The 18,930-nt window shown below is 43.3% G+C and overlaps 3 protein-coding genes across 4 annotated transcripts; 2 read left to right on the top strand and 1 right to left on the bottom strand.

Annotated features, from left to right (window-relative positions):
• Positions 1-315: 315 nt before the first annotated feature.
• Positions 316-3,096, bottom strand: LOC120671271 (ESCRT-related protein CHMP1). 2 transcript variants are annotated; one of them, XM_039951561.1, is made up of 2 exons: positions 2,239-3,096; positions 316-610 (listed from the first exon to the last, which is right to left on the bottom strand). In XM_039951561.1, exon 1 carries the CDS (start codon positions 2,879-2,881, stop codon positions 2,267-2,269), a length of 615 nt encoding a protein of 204 aa, XP_039807495.1. In that variant the 5' UTR covers positions 2,882-3,096; the 3' UTR covers positions 316-610; positions 2,239-2,266. The 2 variants fall into 2 exon arrangements, with proteins under 2 accessions (XP_039807495.1, XP_039807494.1); XM_039951560.1 differs by having other exon boundaries at positions 320-599; positions 2,239-3,093.
• Positions 3,097-4,942: 1,846 nt separating this feature from the next.
• On the top strand, positions 4,943-8,663 carry LOC120671270 (proteasome subunit beta type-3-like). Its single transcript, XM_039951559.1, has 7 exons — positions 4,943-5,112; positions 5,206-5,387; positions 5,479-5,586; positions 6,781-6,870; positions 7,814-7,898; positions 8,087-8,181; positions 8,366-8,663. The coding sequence occupies exons 1-7, from the start codon at positions 5,107-5,109 to the stop codon at positions 8,412-8,414; spliced, it is 615 nt and encodes a 204-aa protein (XP_039807493.1). The 5' UTR covers positions 4,943-5,106; the 3' UTR covers positions 8,415-8,663.
• A 2,227-nt stretch (positions 8,664-10,890) lies between these two features.
• Positions 10,891-18,375, top strand: LOC120671269 (PX domain-containing protein EREL1-like). Its single transcript, XM_039951558.1, has 10 exons — positions 10,891-11,242; positions 12,286-12,414; positions 12,875-12,973; positions 13,858-13,950; positions 14,073-14,181; positions 14,291-14,949; positions 15,200-15,364; positions 15,448-15,690; positions 16,554-16,772; positions 17,610-18,375. The coding sequence occupies exons 1-10, from the start codon at positions 11,123-11,125 to the stop codon at positions 17,886-17,888; spliced, it is 2,115 nt and encodes a 704-aa protein (XP_039807492.1). The 5' UTR covers positions 10,891-11,122; the 3' UTR covers positions 17,889-18,375.
• Positions 18,376-18,930: the final 555 nt, after the last annotated feature.

Raw genomic sequence — 18,930 nt, 5'->3', positions numbered from 1 at the left:
TCTATGCTTATTCCTAGGAGGACTGGTACTTGATTTAACGAGGGGTACTTTGATTAGATTTCCCAATGCAAAATCCATTGTTACATTGCAAAAGGCCTGGATACACATATCCTTCTCCCAGCACATCTTCATATCCCTGTATATGCTTATCTCAAACCCATGGTTTAGGGTGCGATTGTGATCAATTCACAATAATGATTTTGTTGATGAGATGAGCACTTCTTTTTTTTATCAAAAGAACTGTATCACGAGTACAACCTGCCAATGTTGAGTACGAATTTGGTGATAACAGTTTGATCTTAGGGCAATGGAATGAGCGGTATGGCAAACTGATGCCAAGTATTGACAGCTTTCAATATTTGTTCAGACGAGATTTGGACTGGCCAAACAGCAACGGGGAACCACAATGTTTGCAAGCCCGAAAATTACGGATTTTATAGTACAATATGACACAGCAAAGTTTTCATCAAGTCCGCAGACCCCACATGGCGATGCCAACACACGCTTAAGCATCACAGTATTTACGAATCTACCAAATATGAGTAGCAGTCCACGTGACACTGGGTAATTGCCGCTCGGCAGCATAGCATGAATGGCATCTGCAAAAGAGCTACACTGATATTAGTATACAGAAGGTAAGTTCAATAAATCAAAAGCATGAATCTGAAGAATGCCACATAATGGAGAAGCGCAAGAGGAGATAATGAGGATACTCAGCATCCATTAGTTTAGCACACACATAAGATAGAGGACAATTGCAGAGCATTTATAAGTTATAACTTACCGTAAATTAACAGATCAGTATAGCTCAGAATTTTGAAAGTCTCGATCACATAGTATCTACGCAACAGCAGCACCAAAATCATTACCACTGCTTTCTTTGATAGAACTATAAGTTTGAGCAAATACCGCTTCTATATACAAGTCAAACTACTGATACTGTGCAAAATGTTACATGTGCTTCAGAAATTCATTTGCAGATATGCAATCTAAATGGCAACACACAATAAAGAGCAGCATGTCAAAATAAAACTGAAGTGAGACTACTACTTTATCCATACTGCAACTGGCCCTCCTAATTCCGTGAACATGCTAATAAATTGGTATCAGTGAAACTTGCTTCATACAATCATACAAGCCTTAATTTTGCAACTTAAACAAACCTTTTACAACCAAGAGAAACCATCTTTCACACATGTTCTAAGATTCACAGTGAGACTAGTCCTATGTCAGTTCACAAACTTTCTGCTGTCAAAAAAAAAACACCAGCTTTTTACTTCATAAGACATGATATGGTAAAGCAAACAGATGTGTTGATATGGATCAGCTGATAGAGCTTAAATCTGGATATCCCAGTATGCTTTCTGGAAATCCTCATACATAAAACACCAAGCAAGCAAGCAATTTTACTACAACTCTACCTGAACTTATCTCTGACTTATTAATGACTATGCTCCAGCAAAAATAAAACTGCAAAAGTATACACAGCCAGAGTTAATCTGGTAACAGCACCAATATTCAATATACTGGAGCACAAGATGAGCATGTTCCACATGCTGTAAGTTCAAGAACCGTACGCAATTGTTGACAAAATATTTTCCAAGAACACCCTCAGGCTTTAGCTGGCAGTAGCAAATTATGGAACAGCTAACTAGAAGAATGTGAAGAACACAGTAGGCGTTCATGTGGTCAATTCCTTAAGATAAAATGAACTTGAATATTACCAGGAAAAAAGAAAAAATTGTGAAGGGTCCTTATAGTCACAACTATTACAGGGGCAAGTGATTTTAGCAACATAGGCCTCGTACCCAGAATTGACCAGCTTTGTGATATGAAAGCCTCACAATCACAAGAGAAACTTACTTCTATGGCATTATCAGATTTAGTTATAATACTGTGAGCCTTTGCCAACCATATAACATCCATAATAATGATTTTAGCCTTTTAGGTAGTGCTACGCTGCTTCAGGCATCTACAGACAAAAACAGCTGTAGTAACCATACGGCTATTTTAAATGCAAAAAATAATAAGGTACCCCACAATCAATATGCATATCTTGGAAATATTTAGTGGTGAAAATTTGAAGAGAAGGATGATAATGGATACATACAAAACCACATTCACTTGCAATGGGGCACAATGCTATCCAGCAACGCAATCAATATAGTAGTTTGCGACAATATCCCATAGGCTGCCGCAGCAAAACATACATTAAGGCTAGGACCAATCTATCATCACCTGAAAAAGCTGAAAGCCTGAAAGGTGCTCAGCCGCGGGCCTTGAGCTCAGCAAGGCGGCGAGAGAGGTCGTCCTCGTCGACCTTCTCCTTATCCTTGGCAGCAGGGATGGCGTGCGCCGCGGCCTGCGGGAGGCCGACGGAGACCTCGAGGCCATAGTCGTCGGCGACCTGCTGCATGAGGCTGTTGACCTCGGTCTCGGGCGTGGAGAGCGAGGTGGAGCCGGCCATGGCGCCCTCCATGAACTCGGCCTGGACCTCCATGTTGACGAACTGGCGCTCGAAGTTGTCCATGGTCTCGGACATCTTCTGGAGGTTCCCGGTGGCGAGCGCGGAGTCGAGCGACTTGACGATGGACTGCATGGACTTGCCGATGACCTGCATCTTGGCCTGCGTGTCGAGGCGCGCCACGACGGCGTCGAGGCGGGAGGCGAGGCGGAGGTAGTTCATGTGCTCGGTGCGCTTGCGGATGGCGTTCTCGGCGTAGATGCGGGCGCCGTCCATGTTGCCCTTCTCGATCGCCTTCTTCACCTTGAGCTTCTGCTCCTTCTCCTCCTTCTCGCACTTGCGCGCCTGCCGCTGCAGCGACTTGGAGGTGAACTTGAGGTCGAAGATCTGGTTCATCAGCTTCTCGGGGTTCCCCATGGCGGCCGGCGGGCGAGCGTCTGGAGGGCTGGGCTGGATCTGGGATTCGGCGAGGGTTTGGGGAAGATCGGCGGCAGATCGAGGTGGGATTTGCGGCGGCGAGGAGTGGGGAGGAGGGGAGCGAATGGGGATTTTGCCGGAGCGATCGGGGAATTGGATACGATTTTGATCGGGGAAGTCGACGACCACGCACGCGGTTTGGCCGTTTGGGGGTTACACGGCTAAGCAACGCGCTGCCGTTTGCGGGTGGCTGCGTGTGGGGTCTTCGTGTGGCAGCTAGGGTGGTAAAGGGCCCAATATTTTGAACTAGAAAATCTAAGGATCGGGCTCTAAAAGGGCCGGGCTCTAAACATATGTATTTTTGAACTAAAAATTTTAAGGGTTTTATTGGGCTGTGAAGAGGCCATTAGGGCCATGGCCCATTACCACCCCTAGTGGCAGCCGTGTCCTGGCCGTTTGGTAAGTCACGGCGTGCCTCGCGGCTACGGAGTACGTATCCACCGTTCATGGACATCCAACGCATTCTTCCTCGTTGACTTTGTTTTTCCAAAGAGTTTTCTTAATAGAAAAAACTAATATATATTACTATACCCTGTACATCATCTTAGACTCTTAGTTGAAACAAAGAAAGTAGATAGATCTTCCCCAATTGAAATTTTATAAGTGAAGGGAGTTTTTAAATGCATCGCAGACTCCTAAAGACGTTACATGTCCAGTAATTATGTAGAGCTCTTAGAGTAAGGAGAATCATATAGATTCGCAAAAAAAAAGGAGAATCATATAGAATACCAATTGTATAACACTCTAAAACAAACTACATTTATATGTCGCCCGTCAAATATGAGTAATTGAAATTATACAAAACTTGCATATATTAGACAGTAAGGAAGTTAGTTGTAGGTGGATATTTAAATGTTATATGTTTCCTATCTTTTTATGGCTTTTGCATATTCCATTAATAATGTAAAAATTGGTCTTACATTGACTCCTCGTATCTACAACCCTGCTGCAAACACAAATGGATGCCAAACACAAATAGATGCTGTTTAAGAAAGGAAAAAGTCATTTTTACCTCCCTGGATTATTGGACGAGTTCGCGTTTCCTTCCTAAACCGCAAAACCGTCTATTTGGACTCCTCGAACTTGCAATACCGGACATATTACCTCCTTAACCGGTTTCTCTAAGTGTTTTTCCTTCTTTTCTTTTATATTTTTTTGGCTGAATATTTGAAAAATCATAGTAAATCATATAAAAATTATAAAATAGAAAATCAAATTTTGTTGGACTCCACGTAACTAGATCTATGCGGTGAATATATTATATAATATATTTTAGTACAAATTTTTTTCTATAGATTTAGATATATATTTTTTCTGTAATGAATACATAGCTGCAGTTTGTGTGGTCCAATTATGGTTAAAATTTTATGGTGGTCTAACTATTATATTCTTAATATGTAATAAAATTTTATGCTCATTGGATCAAAATGTTTACCTAGACAAATCTATAACTCAAGCATGCATGATCCAATGAGTTTGAAATTTTTATTACAGCTCAAGAATGTAATAATTAGCCCACCATAAAATTTTCACCATAATTAGACCACACAAACTTTAGCTCTGAATTAATTACAAATAAATATATATCTAAAGTTACAGAAAAAATTTTGTACTAAAGTATATCATATCATATCATATGTTCAGTACATAGATCTAGTCATATAAAATCTAACAAAATTAAATTTTCCATTTTATGATTTACTATGATTTTTTTAAAAAATTCAACCAAAATAAATATAAAAGAAAAGGAGAAAATCCACTTGAGGAAACCAATCAAGGAGATGATATGTCCGGTATTGCGAGTTCGATGAGTACGAATATACGGTTTTGTGGTCTAGGAAGGAAACGTGGACTCGTCCTATAGTCATGGAGGTAAAAATAACTTTTTCGTTTAAAAAGAAGTCGAGTTCGATAGTTTGAATTTAAGAGACACCGTTAGTAGCCGACTCGGATCACTCGAATAGACCCCGAGCACAAACCGCACCCAAACTGAGGTCGGACTCGGACGGCTCCGGCGTCGCCGGACCTTCTTGCTCACCAAGAAGTCCAACTCGGCCTCTCCATCAAAAAGCCCAGCTCCGTCTCTACTACCACCCTGCTCCGCTCCTCTCGTCGACACCGACGCACCAATCCAAACCCTCCGCGACCTCGCCGCAGCTCCGGCCATGTCGGTGAGTACCTCCAACTTCCGCGCCCCCCGTGCCTTCCTCCCCTCCCTATGGATCTCGAATTCCTGACGGGTTTTCGACCCCCGCCCTCTGCAGATCTTCGAGTACAACGGGTCCGCCGTGATGGCGATGGTGGGGAAGAACTGCTTCGCGATCGCCAGCGACCGGCGTCTGGGCGTGCAGCTGCAGACCATCGCTACCGACTTCCAGCGGGTGTTCAAGATCCACGACAAGCTATACGTCGGCCTCTCGGGGCTTGCCACCGACGCCCAGACGCTGTGAGTCGCGGCTCCCGGATTCGGCCCCTGCTCGCCCCACGGGTTGTTGTTTTTTTGGTTCGGCGGCTTAGGGTTTTGGGTCCCTGTGCAGGTACCAGAAGCTGGTGTTTAGGCACAAGCTGTATCAGCTGCGGGAGGAGAGGGACATGAAGCCCGAGACCTTCGCCAGCCTAGTTTCTGCGCTCCTTTACGAGAAGAGGTGATAATTTTACTACCGCAATTTCGTTGGAATTGTTTAGAATACTGGATAGACCTTGCTTGGTAGTTTTTGTTTTAATGCTCTGCCAGATCGTGAGACAATAGATGCACAATTTACTGGATATGCTGGCGGTTAGTATATTTCGATGCTGCTTGAGTGTTTGGTCATAGGAAGGTCTACTGGAGACAAGTACAATGATTTTAATGTTGATATGTATTTTTGGGAACAGATGGAAGTGAAGCTTTGTGCTCTCATAAATTTATATGTCTAAAATTTTTTTAGAAAACTAAGCCGGCGGGGAAAGACCGCCCCACAGTATTTGCACTAAGAAGAAGCTCTCAGTCAACTGACCGATAAAAGGCCCCTAACCCCATTTTCACCCTATAGGGCTGCACTATTACCTGGGCCGGCAACCACTGCCACTACCCCTGTAGGGCTACTGGCATCCTGCAACTATTTTTTTTAGGGTCGTCAGTGAGGTGCTTTTTTTTTTCTTTTGGTGCTGCCAGGTCTTGGATCCTGTCCGGCAGCTCCTGCACCTAGGGATCTGACCGTTATGCAATGAAAGGTTTACGGCTACGCTAGTGTATGTTGCACGGACTGCCCATTTGTGGCTTTGTGCTGAATGTGCTTTCTATGAACTATACATCGGTGTTGCCACCATTAATTGTTTCATTTAGATCCAGAAATAAGTACATACTTTTCTGTGCTCAAGATATTAGGTTTTGTAATTGGTCAGAATATTCAACACCATACTGTAATGGTGTTTGGGGATGCAGAACTTTGACGCTAGATATGTTGTTTTGTCTTCTAGACTTGCTGCTACACTAGGGGAGTACTTCATATGTGCTCTGTATGCTTGTTATGGTCAATCTATGAGTTATTTATTTTGTACAGAATTAGCTGAACATAAACCAACCTCATTGACAATTTTAAAGGAGCCTTGTTACAACTAGAATGATATGTTGCAAAGTTTTTTCTTCTTAAATGGAGGAAGATGAAACTAAATCATTATCTAAGGAACTAGGGTAGGTATGCTCATATTTATGAAGATTCTGATCGATATGCACCGTTTTTTGAAGCACTTTAGTTTGCAGTTGCTCATAAATTAGCTCTTGTGTTGCAGTATTGATACTGACTTATAGCAATTAGCAATATTCATCTAGTTTTTGTCATGCCACATGAAATTTTCAGATTCGGGCCATATTTCTGCCAACCAGTCATTGCTGGACTTGGAGATGACAACGAGCCGTTTATTTGTACCATGGACTGCCTTGGTGCCAAGTAGGTACCTGCTTACGTTGTTTTAACTTTTTGAATCTTGGTTTATTTTCTGCTTGGAAAATTGCATTTTATGGTACTAGTGAAATCAATTTTTTTGGCTAATGAGTCTCATCATCTCATGTCACTTTTTGTAGAAGTTGTCCTTAAAGTTCGCAATTATTGTCCTCAAAATAACATTAACAACCATGCTAGAAGTTCGAACCAGTTCCAAAAAAAAGTCATGGCGCCAAAGGAATGTGAAAATTTCTCAATGCCATGGAATGAAAAATTCCGCCTTGCTTAAGCATCAATTTTACTGTGTTGATACACCAATTTAAGTTCTTGTTGGCCTGCGGAACAGATTTCACAATAAATAGGGGAAGATAATGTAGCATGTTAGTTAGCAAAAAAAAAAACTGTGCTAAGATACAATTTTGAATGTTCAATATTGTTCATTTGATTCTTCCTCTTGGTGCACATGCATGCAACCTGTATATTGTAAACGAATACATGGTTGATCACTAAATTTTCAGACAAAAAAAATCTATTGATAATCTGAGTATTGGAACGTGCTCCTCAAATCATATGTACTCCATCTGGTTTCAAATGTAAGTTGTTTAAGACATATACTATAATATGACACTTTGACTTGCAATTATTTAATAGTAGTACTATTTTAATTACAGAAAGCTATATACTATGAAAGTATTTTGTACAGTGAATCTAGTAACATCGATTATTTGTTTGTCAATCTATGTAACTTTGCACTTATTGATGTTTCACATTAATGAAGTTTGAGTGTTTGACCAACTATAATCCTAAAACAATGTTTGGAACAGGGGAACTGTGCTTGATGATAATTTGTTTGTCCACCAAATTTGATAACTCTTGTTCATCTCCCTCATTTTGCCTCTGTCAGTGCTGTGTTCTAGCTTACTGATTGAAGATGTATCTTCCTATGCAGGGAACTAGCCAAGGATTTTGTTGTTTCTGGGACAGCATCAGAATCTTTGTATGGTGCTTGCGAATCCATGTACAAGCCAAACATGGTATGCTCTTTGATACGCTTGATCAGCCTGTTTTCTTGAGAAGAAGACATGGCAGATGACATTTTTCACTTTTGTTTCGGGTCTACCATGTTTATGAAGTTCCTTTCTGGGCTGTACTTTTTCTTAAGTTTGTTATGTTCTTATTTTGAGCAAATTGAAATGGCATCATCCTTTTTTTCTCAACATAGGAACCTGACGAACTCTTCGAGACTGTATCCCAAGCTCTGATGTCATCAGTTGATCGTGACTGCCTTAGCGGGTGGGGAGGCTACGTGCTGATCATGTAAGTTCACTGGAATGAACTTTCTGTTACCACTTAGTATGCATTAAGAAACTAGCTTGACTCTTTAGTGATATCCACCATGTCTCTAAAGAAATTGATAGTAGAGAGTAGGGAATTAGGAGTCGTTGTACCAGGGAACTTTATTTGCTTATTATCACCTTATGTATCGTGCTTGTGGGTGCAGAACGCCGACTGAAGTGAGAGAACATGTGGTGAAGGGCAGGATGGACTAAATCAGCACCCTAGAATTCTTAGGCCACTTTCCGATGCTTTGATGCCGGCATGTTACCTCCGGTCTGACAGAAGTATATCCGTGTTGTGTTTGGATTGTGAAGTAACATTGTATCATCACAGTTGATGTTACATTCTCTGAGAGGGAACATTGGTTTCTTTATCCCAATACCACTATCTTTGTTTGGCAAGACTTGTGACGCTCATCAGCTTATGCATGGTGTATTTCAGTTTAACGGTGGAATACTGAATCGTTAGTATTATTATTATTCTAGCTGGAGCAATATATTCTTTTGCAGAAATCATCAGAGTAGCAGATTGCGGTGGTTGCGGTATTTGGACCAAATGGTCTATATGAGTGGGCTAGTAGTATTTAGCTATTGCAATTACCTTAGTGTTTAAGGTATATATAGATACATACTGCAAAGGACAAGGGGTAAAAAGTCTGGTAGGGTTTTTAATGACTCTGCACTCACTTATTTTTACTTAAAATGAGACACTGTAGCGAGAAGATGTTCCGTCAAACTAAGAACAAAATTAACTGAAAGCCTGATAACACCATTCTTTTTCCTGCAACTACTCTTTTTTCCTGCAACACCATACTTCTTTTTTCAACTACTTCTCCTGCAACTAGCGAAATCATAACAGCATCGGCAGAAGCTGCTTACTTTTTGGAGTTCGCGAAAGGTTTTGGTATTGTAGCATGTTTCGTTGTTATTTAACAATTAATGTTCAACCATGGACTAATTAGACTTAAAAGATTCATCTCGTATGAGTAATTAGTTATTTTTAACTGTATTTAATGCTCCATGCACATGTCCGAAGATTCGATATGATGAGTACTGTAGAATTTTTTTGAAAACTAAACAAGATCTTATTTATCAAAAACACGTTCACATTTTCAATTATTATTTTTACAGACAAAAAACCATCAATTTATAACTGCACAACAATCCGACTCAAATCGTGGGCCGAGAGGTCCAGATCCAACCGAGCCAAACCGCACCGCTCCCCCAAGGCGACCGCCGCTCCCGTCCAGCCGGCCGGCCCAGCTCCACTCCACCACCAACACCATCAGGACTGGGCATTCGGGTTACCCGAATTTTTCGGGTCGGGTAATTCGGGTAATACAAAATTCGGGTAATAGAAAATGCTACCCGATTTTAACTCTGAAAAATCACTACCCGACAATTCGGGTACCCGCAATTTCGGGTTCGGGTTCGGGTATACCCGATATACCCGAGGTCCTCCGATTTGCAACTGCAAGGCGCCGGTGCTCCTTCTCTCCCCCAGATCGATGCGCAGCTGCGGGTGGCGAGGGTGGCGCCGCGGCACTCGCCACTCGGGACCGGCGGGGACGTGAGGTGGAGAGAGAGAGAGAGAAGGGAGCCCTCCTCCCACTGACCACTGGGCCCTCCCCCACCCATCTCCCTCCGGCAGCCCGAGCAGGGAGGCGCGCGGCCACCTCCCCCCGCGCCGCCGCCTGCCTCTTGGCTGGCGAGCAGGGAGCAGGGAGGCGCATTGGCCACCTCCACCCACCCTGTATTGCTGAAGATGAAGCTCGCGGCGGGGGCGAGGCGGAGCCGGCGGACGAGATCACCGGCGGGGCGCAAGTCCGGCGAAGCTCGAGGTCCGCGAGCAGGGGAACACGGCGGGGCGCGGGACCGGCGGAGCTCGCGGTCCGCGAGCAGGAGAACGCGGCGGGGGCGAGGCAGAGCCAGCGGACGAGGTCGCCGGTGGGGGCGCGGGGCCAGCGGAGCTCGCAATCCGTGGGCAAGGGAGCGCGGCGGGGCTGAGGAGGAGCCGATGGGCGAGGTCGCCGGCGAGGCGCGGGGTCGGCAGAGCTCGCGGTCCGCAAGCAGGGGAGCGCGACGGGGGCAAGGCGGAGCCAACAGACGAGGTCGCCGGCGGGGGCGCGGGGCCGACGGAGCTCGACGGAGGCGGGGCCGGTGGATGGAGGCGGGGTGGGCGAGCGGGAAAGACGGACCCTGAAGCTCGCGCTCACGGAGTGGCGGCGGCGGCGCGGCGTACTGGAGGCCTGGGGGCGGCGGCGGCGGCGCGGGCGTACTGGGGGGTGGGGGCGGGGCGGCGCCGGTGGGGCGCTGGGGTCTGGTGGCGGCGGGGCGCTAGGGGGTCTGGCCGTCTGGGCGGCTCCGCGTCTGGAGGCTGGGGCCTGGGGCCTGGGGCGCTGCTCGCTGGGGTTAGGAGCGGTGGGCTGGTGGGCTGGGCCGCTGGGCCAAAAATAAAAAAATAGACTTGAGTGGGCTGATTTCGGGTAGTTCGGGTAATTTGGGTACCGTGGCCCAATACCCAAACTACCCGTAATAATTTCGGGTACCGTGGGTTAGAACCCGAATTGGGGTTCGGGTTTTTCGGATTCGGATTTTTCGGATTCGGGTTCGGGCTCGGGTTTTTTTAGATTCGGACTTCGGGTTTCGGGTATTTTGCCCAGCCATGATCAGCACACAGCGGCGGTGGAACCAAACCGTGGAAGATACGGCGGGGCGGGCGCTGCCGCTGCCTTTGCTGGCGTTGGCAGTTAGATGCGATCGCGGGAGCGTCCGCCACCGCGTCCGCCTCAGGCCGCTGCTCCCCTCCGCGGCTGCCTCTAATCTCCCTCCAGCACTAGTGGGAAACTAAGGAATCATCGGCGCGACGCCTCGGCAGATTCGTCCGCCCCGATCCCACCGCCGCCGCCGTCCCGCGCGCGATGGCGATGGCGACGCCGTCGTCGGGGCGGAAGAAGGCCCCCAGCCCCCCGAAGCACCGCCACGACGGCACCTCGCCTTTGCCGCTCGGCATGGACTGGAGCCCTCCCCCGAAGAGATGGGTAAGCGCCCCCGCCGCCATCCCCTCTCCCTTCTCCCGTCGCGCCGCCCCCGCCCCGCGCCGTCTCGATCCGGCTCCCGCTCTGATCTCGGCGGCAGATGCGGCTCCCGCCGGCGGCGCCTGTGGGGCGATAGCGATCCCGGTTCCGGGCTGGATTCGATGCTACTTTGCTCGATTGCGCTGGATGTAGGTGTGTTCGCCGTGCTTGGGGTGTTGCCGATCGTCGATGGGCCAGGCGGCTTTGGGTTGGATTTGGCTGCAGCTGCGTTGGGCTTACTAGTAGCTGCGTTGGGCTTACTAGTATGTTGCTGCATGTGTCCGGGTATTAAATGTGTGGGTTGTGGGATCTGCAGCCAAATTCGCCGAGCTGAGCGCCACGTTGTGCGTTTGCTGATTCCGTAGCTTAGAGCTTTCCTTCCGTTAGGGTTTTGGATTTGTTGTATTTCACTTTCGCGGAGTAGGATATGGGTTTGATGCATTACGGCATTAGTTTACTGAGTGTGGGAGTGGATGAGTCCATTTTAAGTCTGCTCTTTTTACAAGGGTTTTGGATTATGTTTAGCTTGTAAGGAGTAGGTTTTGTGTTTCATGGTGTACTTTTGATGAGAGTGGGATTGGAAAAATCAGTTGTACTCCACCTTGATGGCCTTGTTACTCAGTAGCAGTCTTATGTGGAGTCTGAGAGCTTCTTTTTTCCAGGATTACAGGTGTCCGTTGTAATTTAGCTGGTTAATGTTTTGATCCTTCAGCGTTATTGCATGATTTAAATTTCTGCTCATGCTGTGTTGTGTCAGTTATTAAGGTTTCGAGTTAGTATGATCAGTGGCACCTTTAGCACACTTTTGCCTGAAATAATTCTGTATGCTTAATTTGGAAAATTCGCTAATGCACAAAGATGTAAACCGTGGCAGAGTTTCCATGAAAAGGCGTCCTATTCTAAAGGGTTTCCATCAAGAAACATTTCTTGTACTTTATTGGCTCCAGCAAAATGCTCTAAACTGTCTATTGGTTGACGCTGCCCATGGGCTTGTTGCCTGCATACAGGAGGGAAGGAACACCATATGGCCACATAACCCTCAAACAGGATGGAGTTACTGTGTAATGATACCTTCTTGGATCACTCAGACACCTGAAGCTGGTGTGACCGCTGACAGCTTTTTGAAATCTGTCGTTGTAAGTACTGTTTACCTTGTAGTTTACCTTGTAGGCTTCTTATTTCTCTTATTTGTATCAATGCATGCTGTAAATGACTTGAATACAGTCAATTTAGTTGCATTCCATATGCCAATTGGAAGGTGTTTCAGGGATTGTCCTTGTTATACAATAAATTTAGCTACATGTGTCACCAAACTTTTATGAACCAATGAAAAATGGAAAAGAAATTATTCAGCAAAAACTGTTTTTCTTTTAAGGACATCTCCATTTACAGTATTTGGACATCTTAATATGTTAACTATATTTTGGGACTTCAATGTGTTTCTAAAAGATTGTGTTACATATTCCCTTTTTCTTGTGTGCGATGTGAATAGTTGCAATCAACAGGAAAAAGGCACTTATCATTTGCATCTCATTGAAATCTTGAACCTTGATTTATTCTTTTTATGTATCTCTCTTTAATGCCCATAAAGGACAGTTTTACAGGATACATGTTGGTATACAATCTCCAGAAGGCTTTAGCTCAAGCCATGGAATTCTCCGAAGGTTTAGTGACTTTTTGAAGTTATGTTCTGATGTAAGTTGAGGCAATTGTTGGCATGTTAATTCAAATATTCCAAGTGTTGCCAATTTGTTGTTTCAAATATCGAGTATCTTAAACTTGCGATGTTTTCTTCCTGTAACTCAAAATCAGCTTATACTATCTGAATATACCATTACTACTTACCGAAAATAGCTATGGGTATGTAGTTCTATGGGTTGAAAATGTTGAACAAGGAAAGGCAAAGTGAAACAAGTCTTTGAATAGTTGGTCTTTTTGGAAAAAAAAGGCATGCTCCTTTTGAAAAGAACAATCCTTCTTTAGCCCAACTAACCTGGCAAGCTGCTCGGGCTGACAGTAAGTTTTAGAATGCAATTATCATGAAAAAAAAATCACTGTGTAGCTCTAAATAACCAATTTGTGTCGATAATGACTTGCTGTACTAAGTTTTAGAAATGCACTCAATCCGTAAGTATGATTGTGTAGTTAAACATAATTAGTTGTGTTGATAATGACTTGAATATGTACTGCGCAAACTTACTGATTGCTATTCATTGCTGCATTACCTGTTGCAATGCATCGCATAGATATGCAGTGGTTCTGGTTCATGTTCTAACACTCCCAGTTCCATTGTTCTTACAAGTTACAAGTCTGTACCAATGCTAGTTCACACAGTCCTCCTTGTTAACCTCAGAAAAATGATCTATGCTTTGTTCTGATGTTGATATGTTTCATTTGCTATGATTTGTTTTCATGGAGAACCTTGTCATTTTAATTAACTTGGTGATTTCCTGAATATGATATGCCAATGAAACTCTGCTATTCCATATTCATTAGCTCTTGATATCTCATTTCATAACATGTGTTTTCTTTCAAGTTCAATATTTTCTTTCTCATACTTGAAATGTCCCACGCTGCAGCTTAAGAGTGCATTTCCCAGAAAAGATGTCCCGTCGGCTCCTCCGAAGCATGCTTTCTTGAGAATAAATACGAGCAGGTTGCTTCTAGAAGAGGTAAGATGTATCTTGACTCAATATACTTGTTAATTTTCCCATGTCACCTGGATGCTTTATGTTAAGTAGTTAACTATTTTGTCTTCTTCTTAGACTGTATTCTCAAACTGTTCTGGTTGCAGAGAAGGCATGCATTGGAGGAGTGGATGCAAAAGTTGCTTTCTGACATTGACTTGTCAAGAAGTGCTCCTGTTGCCGCTTTTCTTGAACTTGAAGCTGCCGCACGTTCATGTATGTGCTATTTGATTTATATTTTCCCCTAACTGTAAATTATTCATTGTCTTAAGCGTGCGCATTGAACATAATAGCAGATTTAATTATATTGTTGTGCTAAATTTAGATTTCCAAGAACGAAATGGGCGTCCTTCTGAAGCAGGTTCTTCTGCTAAAAGTAGTACGGACTCTTCTCCGCATCCTGATGGACCTGCTTCTGGTTCTCTCACTGAGTCCAATAAAGTAAATCATGCACTTACTCGTGGTAGCAGTCTGACAGGAGCAACTGGCAATGGTGTGTTGGGAGAAGCTATCTTAGATCAGTCCGATGAGCATGTTAGTAGTGTCCCGAATCACAGGAAAGGGAACCTTCTCTTTTTGGAACATGATGGTAGAAATGGTTCGGTAGCGTCTCACAGGCGAGTTGTTTCTGAAGAGGATCGTGATTCTAATCCTGGCCATGCTCGGAAGGACTCTTCTGAAAGTATTGGAAGTGATTTGAGCTCTTTAAGAGGAAGTGAACTATCTGCTCCAGGTGTTAGTAGTTCCCTATGGGATGGTCCTGTGGATGGACATATTAGTCAAACAGAGCATCTTACTGGTTTAGATATGCAGCTTTTGTATGATGTGGATACACAAGTCATCCTTCCAAATGATCAAAAACAGAAGTTGTCTAGACTTTTGATCACCATGCAACGAAGAATAGGGACAGCAAAAACTGATATGGGGGATCTAATAGCACGACTAAATCAGGAAGCAGCTGTCAAAGATTATCTTACTACAAAGGTATTGTTTTTCATACTATTCATTACTTTATGATTTCCATGCATCGAGCTTTACTTAGTGTTATAGGTTCATACATTAAAAACAAAATGCGCTTTCAGTTTCCATGTTGAGTTTAACATTGTATGGTTTTCCAAGTTACTATGTTTTGTTTTTTTTTTGTGCATTGTTAGTTACAGTCAATGGATTTGTGTGTATCAACCATTCTGTGGATTCTAGGTACTCTGTTTAGTATTTATGATTTCTCATGTAGGTTAAAGATTTGGAGGTTGAATTGGAAGCAACAAAGCAAAAAGGTCGAGAGACACTACAACAAGCTATCCTGGCTGAAAGAGAGAGGATTACTCAGATGCAATGGGATATGGATGAGCTCCGCAGGAAGTACTCTGAGATGGAGTCAAACCTGAAGATTGAACAAGTAACTTTTTCTTCACTTTCTTGTGGTCTAGTCATTTTATTAGCCATATGAAGGTACTGATTTCCTCATGCTGTAATGTGCAGACTGAGAAACCTCATGCGGAGTCAGAGATAACATCTGCTAGTGGTGAAAATGAAACATTAATTGAAGAATTGGAAATCAAACGAAAAGAAGTTGAGAGTTTGAAACAGCGTCTTGGAGAAGTTGAGGCAAAGTCTAAAGCAGATATAAAGGTTCTTGTCAAAGAGGTCAAGTCTCTTAGAAACTCCCAAAAAGATATGAAGAAAGTGCTGAATCAGTATCTTGAGGAGAAGACTGATTTAGAGGTATAGTGAACCTAATATCTAAAATGATAATCCTCTAACATTGTTATAGCAATAGCAATTTTGGTGGTTTTCTAGCAATACTTGTTTGCTCTAGCTGACAGCATGCTCAACATTTTCAGCTGCTTGTAAGCTTGGTGGACCAATATGGCTAACTAACTGCCCTTCTTTTCACTTGTGTACCCTGCATGCTACACTGGAACTTAAAACTAAAAATCCTATAGAACTGTTGCCATGTTAAGCTTGGTGCAGGCAAGCTGATAAGATGTTCTAGCATTAAAAAATATAACCATCTCAATCACTGACCATGAGTATTTTTTTCTTTTGGTTTTTAACATCTCTGTGTGTTTAACATCTTTCGGGTTTCATCTCTAGCCTACCCCAACTTGCTTGGGAAAAAAGGCTATGTTGTTGTTGTTGTTGTTTAACATCTCTGTGTGTTTCCTTTTTTCTTTTTCCAACCATGGATGGGATGAAGTTGCTTTATCAAGCTAGGAAGAGCAGTTAAAGGCTGTGATTATTCTTAAGATCTACAAATGCATGAACACTTCGTTTTATTTTGTTATCTCCATGTGATTCCTCTTGTCAAACTTGGATGGATAAAGGTTGATCTATCTATACAAGCTATGTTCTAAAAGGATTTCTCTTTGTACATTCCTGATTTTTGGGTATTCAAATTTAATGCTGCTTCTCTATTTACTTATTAATTGCATGAGCTGAAGAAAGGGGATGTGTATTTTTATGCATACTAACATCTTCAGATCAATTACTTAAATCCAAAGCTTCTGTACACTTGTAATCCTGTAATTTCAAATTTTATGCATTCAGTATTTTTAATATTTTTAATTGTATTTTTTTTGTTCCAGAGGGTTATTAATAGAGAGAAGCAGCGGTCAACACGTATGAGGTTATCCCGAGAAAAATTTCTTCACGAGTGCAGACTGCTGCGTGAGCGTCTACAGGAATGTAGTGCTAAATTTCTAGCAGAAGAACAAGACGACTTTACTATTGATCCGTCGTCCTTGCCTGATGCACTAGATCTTCTGGCAACATCAGACAACAGAATACGCCTACTCGTTGCAGAGGTAAAATTTAAATGTTATGGTAGAATAATGTCATTGATTACCTGTTTTAAATGTTATGGTAGACTAATGTCATTTATTACCTGGGCCTGCTTGGCCAAATTCTAGTTTTGCACTCCTAGAGAGCAGCCAAAGATATGTTTCTTTTCTTCAATATAGAAAAAACATACTTTTTTGTCCTACGGTAAATTAGAATGTTATGCAAGAAGATTAATTGTGTTACAACCTCCATTTCAAATTATAGGTCGTTTTAGCTTTTCTAGATACATTGCATTTAAGATTTAGTGCTCTATCAATTGAGCTACATCCCCAGATATAGGTTATGTCTAGATACATAGGAAAAACTATGTACCTAGAAAACCAAAATGACCTATAATATGAAACGGGGGAGGATATTTTATCCTAACACAGTAACATAGAGATGACTAATCCAGCTCTGGAGCTGGAGCAGTCTTGTGAAATAGCTTAGTTTTTGAATTCTTTTTTTAAGCTAGATTGTTTTCAATTTTGTAAAACTGGGTGTAGTTAGGTAAACTTGGATAATGTTCCCAGCTCCCCACCAACTTCCTAGCTTTATAATTATTAAGATGAATCACAAGTTCGCCACATCTAGTTCTGCAACAAGGGCTTGCACTCTGAGTTGCAACTCATGTATGGAATTTTGTAACAATGCCTTCTTCAGTAGATATAGCCGCATTGGATCCTTGAATCGTTTGGTTTTATGTTGTAGAATTTTTTCACTCTGGAAAACAAATTTCGTGCGGTCAACACTCAACTTCATCCCACCACTTTTTAATGTGGGTGCCTGTACTAATCTATGCTGTCCCTTCATACCTCCAGGCTCAACTTCTAGCACGAGGTGATGAGCAAGGCTCTTCTGATGATGGTGACAATTCTGATAGTAGATCCTCATTAACTATGGGCACTGAAGAGGCAAATGTTACTGATGAAGATACAACGAAAATGCTGTCTGATCTGCTTATCGATAATGCGCAGCTGAGGATGCGCCTCAATGCTGTCATCCGCAATGCTGTAAATACCACTGTGAAGCCAGAGAAAGAAGGCAGTGGCGAAGTTCTCCCTAAGAAGACGGTCCTTAACTGGTTGCTCGACAGATGAGAAAGCACCGATGTATATTCTTGTGAATTAGATCCTCCAAACCTATGCGGCTTGATCAAAATTATATGCTGAGCATTCCTATAGGGCCAGAGAGTAGCCTCGGGATAAACAAGGCCTCCATGCCGAGGGAGCCTGGAAGCTTTGACATGCTGCTGCACGATTGTTTATCTACATGGAAATCATGGAGGATAGTACATTTGGTGGGCTTGTCATATTGGCGATCCTGATGCGAGGATAGTAAGGTCTGCCCAGCTATTGAGAAACTCGCAGATTGATTGGCCCCCGTTTTTGCATGATATATATATGTAATTAATAGCTGGCGGATACCTGTATGTACAGATATGTTTCTGGCTCTCAGCCCGTGGATCACCAGCATGACTATACACAGTGGCATCACTCTAGACCAATCAATCTCCCATGGACTTGCCGTTCCAGTGTCAGTTGTGTATTTCAGTTTGAAGGAATATTCCACCATGTTCTTGTCTTTTGAAAGTGTGTTCTTCATTTGGTGCATTTAACTGTCAATGCCCCGTCAGTATTGCCCGTGCGTATCAGCATTGGTGCCTTGGTGGCCGAACAGATCCTGGTCGCGATCGCTGTCAGGATGATACAAAGTCGTTTTTTCGCATCTTATCTGCGGTCCCTTGATCAAATCATGCAGAGCCCCGACGCATAGATAGCTCCTGCACGACTTAACCCTAGGGACGTCTTGCACGGAAATCGCCCTAGGTCCAGGGTTAACCTAACCGGTGGGAACCGGTCCGGTTTGACCGGTTACCGGTCCGGTCCGGTTCCGGTTCCGGCCGGTACCAAACCGGCCAAAATTCAAATTTTAAATTTGAATTCAAAAAATGAAAAATTCCCAAAAAATTCCTAAAAATACTTTAAGGTGTGATGAATCTAATGGTGTCAAATTTTCTCAAAAATTCATTCATTTAGTATAGTTTGTGGAAATTTAAAGTTAAATCAAAAAAGAAAAAGAAAAAAAATAGGCCGGCCCATGAAGGCCCACCGATCAAACCGGTAAAACCGGCCGGTAAAC

The sequence above is a fragment of the Panicum virgatum genome, chromosome 4N (genome assembly GCF_016808335.1).
Source record: "Panicum virgatum strain AP13 chromosome 4N, P.virgatum_v5, whole genome shotgun sequence".
Taxonomy (NCBI): Eukaryota; Viridiplantae; Streptophyta; class Magnoliopsida; order Poales; family Poaceae; genus Panicum; species Panicum virgatum.
The sequence above is the reverse complement of the archived record's forward strand: the minus strand, read 5'-3'. Positions and strand labels throughout refer to the sequence as shown.